Source organism: Glycine max, chromosome 3 (genome assembly GCF_000004515.6).
Source record: "Glycine max cultivar Williams 82 chromosome 3, Glycine_max_v4.0, whole genome shotgun sequence".
NCBI classification, from domain to species: Eukaryota; Viridiplantae; Streptophyta; class Magnoliopsida; order Fabales; family Fabaceae; genus Glycine; species Glycine max.
This window is the reverse complement of record NC_016090.4, coordinates 7,842,464-7,850,210: the sequence shown is the minus strand read 5'-3', so window position 1 is coordinate 7,850,210 and position 7,747 is coordinate 7,842,464. Positions and strand designations below refer to the sequence as shown.

The window sequence follows — 7,747 nt, the reverse complement described above, 5'->3', positions numbered from 1 at the left end:
CCCGTATAATGTTGTTTCCGAAGTTCGAATACACTTCAACTACAATTTTCAAGCTAACAAAAAATTGTAACAATAAAAAAAAAAAAAAAAACCTAGCCTAACCCCGTGATGGAACGGGTTGGCTAGTGGACTACAGTCAATTTAGATGACTATACTCTGTAAGCTCTATATTATAATTTATGATATCTATAATTTATAACTATTATAATTGATGTCTCATTTTAATGATCACTTTTTATTAGACATTTTTATCCTTTATTTTTATTAAGAAACTACATTTTTATAAAATGAATTACACACACTCTTCTTATTTAATTTCCACTCTCTTCCTCTTTTATTTTATTTTTATTTATAAAAAATATAGAGAGAAAAGGAGTGCCTCTCTTTTTTCCTATAGGAAGAATAAATATTGTTTTTTCCTCTATAAAGACACGCGATTACAATGATACCTTAATATTTGTTGGCGCTAAAAGTAATTTAAGCAAATATTCAACGGAGACCAACGTAACCATCAACTTTTCGTGAGTGAGCATAACTTATGAATTTAGTTTATGCTTGGTCTAGATTAATTTGGAGGGGAAAAATCATTTTTCTTACAAAAATTGTCATTTTTTATTATAAGCTATTATGAAACTAAATTGCACTTATCCAAATAGACACTTATCAAATACCAACTAAATTTGCAGGAAATATTTGCGCTATTAATTGACAGCATTGTAAACAATAAATAGATTAAAATAATAAAACTGTCCGTGTCCCTTTTTGTAAAATAATTTATGTATGCAAACAAATTTGGATTTTTTTCTTGGACACCATTTATTCATTCTTTAAGTTTCCATGCTAAGTAATTAATTTTTTTCAAAAACTAAAAGTGTATTTGTGGTATTTCCCTAACTACATACCCTCTTGGAGATGAACACGACGATAGGGTTATGAGATGAATGGTGCAAATGCTTGAAACGCAACTTCGTTTATGGCTATGTGATATACCTAGAATTCAATGAACCTGTGGTCCCCTGGCTTGCACGCCAGCATGTCACAACTGATAAACATCCATATGGTGGGGTGGGGGTGGTTATTCTTTTTTCTTTTATCTTTTTTATTTATATTACAAACATTTTTTACAATAGATAATTTTATCTGAATCATATAAAATTATTATGGATGATAAAACTCTCTATTTTAATATTTAATGCAGATGTATATCTAAAACTCGAAGATAAACTGATTAAATTAGAATAATATTGTATCAGTTTATCTACACTTTTAGTGTTGCTATTCTTTTTTCTTAACCATATACTATTTTATTTATTGCCCACTGTGCACTAGAAATTAAAATCAACACATGGATAGGGATTGAGCTTTAAGAGAAATGACCCAGTGACCCACCATTTAGGTTCCTTGGCTATGGGCTATCACATTTTGAATCATCAAAACGTGGAAAATGTACTTAACGTTAAAAAATTATTGACAATAATTTAGGATTTGGAGACAGTATTAATTGGGTATTACAATCAGAAACATTTAGGACCAGAAGTCCTTACAATCAGAAATACTTTTGTTATTTAATGTAAAACAATTGTTTTCACTGATTAGAATTTTATGCAGACACAAAGAGCTTGTTTTTTTATATATTTTATTTCTGAAGAGCTTGTTTGGTTCCTTCTTGCCTTTTAATTTTTAAAACAATTTCAAACCACTTAGTAATTAATTTCTCCTAAATCTATTAAATTTTGAAATTATAAAAATAAATGTTTTAAAAACTAAAAAACCAAAATAGTGAGGACATATTTTCTCTCTTTTTTTTTTGTTTTCATCCTTTCAATTTCATTCTCAATTTCACATTCTGCTTTGTCTTACACCAGCCTCTACCAACTATCTGAATAACCTTGTTTAATTGCAGTTTAAAAACAATTTTTTAAAATAAAATCTCGGTTTCATTTTTTTTTTCTTTTTCATTTTCATGTACAATACTCAAACTCAAAACCCGACTAAAAAGAAACAGTACTAAATACTAATTACCCGTGGATAGAAACAATATTTTGCAACCTTAAATAATTGGAAAAAAAAACCTTAAATAAAGTGCACCAGAAGATGACTTAATGTGACACAATATCTTAAGAAATATCAACAACCACTAATTGAAGAGGAATGCGGAAAGAGATAAGCAGAAGAAAATGACATCAGTTGCTACAATTCTATTCAATTACTATCATTCAACATTGGTGTTTGAGTTTGAGCAAAAAATTGTAATTAAATCGATGAAGACAGCACACCCTTCATCAAGAATGAACAATTTACAGATTCCTTGTTTTTCAATGAGAGCACATTACATATACACCCTGATCATGCTTTAAAATGCACTCGGTTACAATATCAAATTTGTCATGCATTCATTCGCTCATGAGCAATTCAACTAGTAGACTCAATGAGAGTACACAATCTTCAAAGTTCAGAAATTGTGTCATATGCAGCATAATTCTGAGGCCTCTCTGTTGTCTTCAAGAGGAAAAAATGGATGATTTACTGTGATGTGGAAGAGCTACTAAGTGTAGGGTCTGTTTGATAGTATACAATATCGCCACTGTCACTGACAAAATGGTCTTTCTTCATGCTTCTTAACAATTCTCCAATGAGGTAAATTGGAAGAGGACTAGACTTCTTTGGTTCGCGGTAGTATTGACCAAGAACTGGCTTAGCTGCTTCAGTCTATAAGTGGAGCAAAGACAGATTCAAATTTATGCAATTAATCAAAATTACTAATCTTTTTACTCATCAAATTCAAAGGAAGGGTAGAGGGGCACAGGAACTCACTGCTTCTATTAAGTGATAGTGTGGTATTTGAGGAAAGAGGTGATGAATGACATGGGTTCCAATGTCGTGGTGGATGTTATTGATCCATCCGTAGTCACGATCAATAGTTGTAAGGCCACCCCTAAGGTAGCTCCATTCCTGTCCACATGATTAAGAATAAAGCTATGAAGAAAAACTGAATTTTGACAACTTCCAATTCCAAGTCATTACAAACATTAAAGAAGCTTGCTCAAGAAAATTAAATTTAACTCCAGCTTCCTTTTAATTAATTTAAGGACAAAACTAAACAAAGTTCTTATCTGTTTTTAGTGTTGTTTTCCAATTAATTGAAGTTTTACCTCAAACTTGTGTTGACCTTTAATAAAAACTTTTTAACACAGATTATTAGGTGAAAATTCAATTTTAATTGGATAACAGAATCAAAAGCACCTAAGGAATTACATCTAAGTTTTATCCTTAATTCAAAAGTGGAAAGACCAAGTTAAGCAAACATTTTCTTGGAAAAGAAAGAAAAAGGAAAGAAAGGATACCTCTCCACGATACCAAGGTAATTTGTCTTCATGGCCATGGTGATGCAAATAAGTCACCAAATCCAACCACATAACAAAAATCTTCAATTACAAAAGACAAATTAGGAGTTAGAACTAGATTTGATTCAAAAAGAAAGATCCAATACTAATTATATTAAGTTTCTAATACGTAGTTAGAAAAAGAGATGGAATTTACCGCATAGGGAATGCCATAAAGCTTAAGCAATTGAACTGGACCCATCACAAATCCCAGACCAACAAGCAAAGCAGCCATAGCTGTCCAACAAATTGTTGAAGTAATAACATCTTTTCTCTCACTGGGAACAAACAAGTCACTGTCTGGATTAAAGTGAGAACCAGTCTTCCCGGGACTCCTGCTCCACTGAATTGAAAGAACATAATAACAAAGGTCAATTCCCACACCAGAATAACTAACAATAAATGTTCAAAAGTTTTGGTAAAACCGTTAGTTACTACAACTTACCAGGTAGATAGGATATGCAAGCAATGGGAAAGGTAGAGTAAATCTTAAAATGCGTGTTACATTATCCAAGCTCTTGAAAATTTTCTCTGGCAACTGCAAGATTGTCATTAAACATTTTGAATTAGACCCTTTGATAGATATAAAATATTGGAGAAAAAAAAACGATTTCCCATAAGAACCAGAATAATGATAATCAAACTCACTGGGTGCCAAGATTCATCATTTTCGACATGGCCATGGTTTTGATGATGTGTTCTATGACTGATTCTCCTGCACAATTCATGAAACTATCAGTTTCAATTTCAAAGCTTAGGCCAAAAATAATGCAGATTAGGATAAGCAAAGAACACAAGACAAAAGGGGTCTACAGAGAACAACAATTCAGCAGGAGCATTAAGCATACCATCCATGATAAGGTACTAGAATTGATGAATGCAGCAAGTGGCCAGCAACACTGTTCAACTTGGGATTGTTTGAAAAGCTTCCATGACCACTGAAACATCCAAAACACCAACCATGGTTATCATAACAAACTTTTGAAATCCAACTTTACCACCCCAAAAGCCAATCTATACAATTGAATCTAGATCTACATTAGTAATAAAAATAAAAAATAAAAAAACATGGAGATATCAATATGAAATTGGCAATTACCAATCATGACCAAGAACAAAGAGGGCCCAGAACATGGTTCCCTGAGCAGCCCAATAGAGAGGCCAAACAACCCAATTGTTGAGATAAGCTGCAGCAGCAGCCAACCCAAAAACCACAATGACATCTCTAACAACATAACTCATGGACTTCCAAGGGTCCTTCACCCAACAGTGTTTAGGAATGGCAGCTCTAATATCTGCCAATTTGAAGGGTGGTGGTGCACTAGGGTCAAATTCTGAAACTTCCTCACCAACCCCATTATTAGCCCCATTGGTTCTCTCTTCTTCCTCTCCCTCATTGGTGGCAAATTTCAGTGGAGCACTCACTCCCAATTCCCACTTTCTATCCCTAAAACTACAGCATGTTAACCCTCTTGCTTGGAGATTCAGATCTGGCACACCCTTGTTTGTGCTTAAAAATCTAGACTTTGAAGGTTTTTGGCACGAAATGGGTCTTGTTGACCGTGGAAACACTGGTGGAAGAGGCCTTAAGCCACATTCTGATAAAACCCAGGTTGCCATTGGAGAAAAGGAAGGAGCTTTAGGCAAAAGGGGTTGTTTAGGTTTGTGGTTGATTAGTTACTTCTTTACTACTCCATGAGGATAGAAAGGTAAAGTTATAAGACAGAGGAGAGAGAGAGAGAGAGAGAGAATATGTGAACCAAAATATAAGGATGCAGCTGAACCTACAATTCTACGACAAACAAACACAACTTGAGAAATTTCAGATATGACAAATTGACAACTGGTATATCTAATTGTGTGTTTCAACAAGAGCCTCACGTTTGTGCTTTTATTTTTCTCTCTATTATGTTTTTCTCCCTGTATTATCTCCTCCCCCACCACCTCCTTGTCCTCAAATCTGAGAAAACAATTGGCTTTAACAAAAGGGTATCCACAGAGGGTGTTCAAAACAAGGGAGAAGAAAAGGGTTGGCTCTGGTTCAGTTTGTTGCCTTAGAGATTAGTACTACCATCTTTAAATATATAAGAGGGTGTAGATCGATTTGGAGATGTTTTTTCTGTAATGTTCAATTTTAAATTCCACGTTCTTGTGTTGGGTTCCCATTCCTTGATGGTATGAAACTTCACATTTCCTTTTAGTTTTGACCTTGTTTTTTTGGTGCAACTTGAAGTGGAGACTCCTATTCTATTGGCTTTGCTTTTGGTGGCACCTCATTGGTTGATGATGCATCAGCGTAACTAACTCAATTTCGTAAGTGGCTCCCCTGTAGGTGAATAATGACTTTGGAGACATCTAATTTGTCGCGTGAGAGAAATGTTAATTCACGTTTGTTAGTAGTACATTTTATTATCTATTTTTATAAGTGATTTTATAAATTATTGTACTAAGTAAATTTTTTTGCTGAATTATTGTACTAAGTAGATGTTGTTAGTATTAGTTAATATGATAAATTTTTTTGTTCGAAAATCTTTTTTTATTCATATAAACGATTACTTTTTCCTATATTTCAAAAAACTCCATTTCATTTTTTTTTTACAAGTTAATTGAAAAAATTCAATTTGTTTAATCAAATTTCTCAATCCCCTCTCTTTTTATTTGTTTCACTACGAATTATATGCAATAAAATATTACATGGCATAAATATTCTAAGTTGGAAAAAATAGAAAGATGAAGATTCAATTTTTAATCCCTAAAAAATAAAAAAGTGTGATGAATTCATCTAGCTATTAATTTATGTATGATATTATTAATGAAAAAGTCTATGTGACAAATTCATGGATGAATATGTCAGCGTCATACACATTCAAGAACGAATATGTTAGCGTCATACACATTTTGGGACGAAAATGATTATTTATCCAAAATATAATTAAATTTTCATCTTTCTCTTTTTTTTTAATCATTGTAAGCATAACATTATAATAAATACTTTGAAAAAATAGAAAAACAAGCATAAGTTAGAACAAACATAATAATAAGCATAATATTGATTAATAAGCATAAATCTGTCTATTGCTTAGAAATTTTTATTATGACAATATTAAGTAAACAAAATCAAGTTGGGTCTCATTTTTTCGTAAACATTAACTTGATGGCTGTATATTTTTGTTTGAGTCTCATACTTTGGATAAGGTCTTATCACATCAAAAATTCTAGAACAAAAATATGAGACAATATCTTACCCAAAATATGAAACTCAAACAAAAATGCACAATTATTAAGTTAATTTTTACAAAAAATGAGACTCAACTTAATTTTGTCACTACCTAATGTTATCACAATAGAAATTTTAAAACAACACACAAATTATACTTATTAATCAATATTATGCTTATTATTATGTTTGTTATAACTTATGTTTGTTTTTCTATTTTTTAAAAGTATTTATTGTAATGTTATGATTACAATGATTAAAAAAAAGGAAAAGATGAAAGTTTAATTATTTTTTGGATAAATAATCATTTTTGTTCCTAAATATGTAAAATGCTAACAAATTCATTCCTGAATGTGCCACATAGGCTCTTTCATGAATGATAACGGACGGAAATTAACAGATGGATGAATTTGTTATATTTTTTTTCACTTTTGAGGACTATAATTTGAATTTTCATCTTTTTGGGACGAATTTGTCAGCACTCTACATGTTTAGGGACGAAAATGATTATTTATCCTAGTTAATAAATAAACTAAAGAGGGTTATTAAAAACTATAGTAATAATAAATGTTTTGATAATATTAAATAATATCTTATTTAATGTTTTTGAGGAAAAAATTGATTCACGTTTACTTAGGATTGATTTGGGGTGGTGGTGAATTTTTTATTTTTGTATTTCAGATGCATTTTTTCAAAATAAAATGTGTTTGACAAAAATGAAACTAAAATATTTTAAAATCATTTTTGAAACTAAGAAAAAAAAGTTTTGTGAATTTGGTTTTAGTTTAAAAGCACACAAATATTTCTCACATTTAACAATGACACTTTTTTGTTGTTACCATCTCCACCACTATCGCCACGGTGACCACCACTAATAGCACCTATGTCACTACCACCACCAATACCACCGTCACCATCATCATCATTGTCACCGTCATAACTTGTTGTCACCATCACAACCACCATCAACATAGTCACTATTACTGTCATCGCCACCAACATCATCATCAACACCAACATTACTACCATCACACGACCATTAATGTCAGTGTCATTATCACCCCCACCTTCGTCACTACCACCACAAGCACTATCAATGTCGTTGTAACCACCACCATCGCCACCACTTTGTGCCATCACCAACACT

At 32.0% G+C, this 7,747-nt stretch overlaps 1 protein-coding gene across 1 annotated transcript; it reads right to left on the bottom strand.

Moving 5' to 3' along the window:
- Window positions 1–2,170: 2,170 nt before the first annotated feature.
- On the bottom strand, window positions 2,171–5,489 carry FAD8.2 (omega-3 fatty acid desaturase, chloroplastic). Its single transcript, NM_001252848.3, has 8 exons — window positions 4,483–5,489; window positions 4,232–4,321; window positions 4,032–4,098; window positions 3,829–3,921; window positions 3,541–3,726; window positions 3,345–3,425; window positions 2,815–2,952; window positions 2,171–2,709 (listed from the first exon to the last, which is right to left on the bottom strand). The coding sequence occupies exons 1-8, from the start codon at window positions 5,001–5,003 to the stop codon at window positions 2,524–2,526; spliced, it is 1,362 nt and encodes a 453-aa protein (NP_001239777.1). The 5' UTR covers window positions 5,004–5,489; the 3' UTR covers window positions 2,171–2,523.
- Between the last annotated feature and the right edge of the window lie 2,258 nt (window positions 5,490–7,747).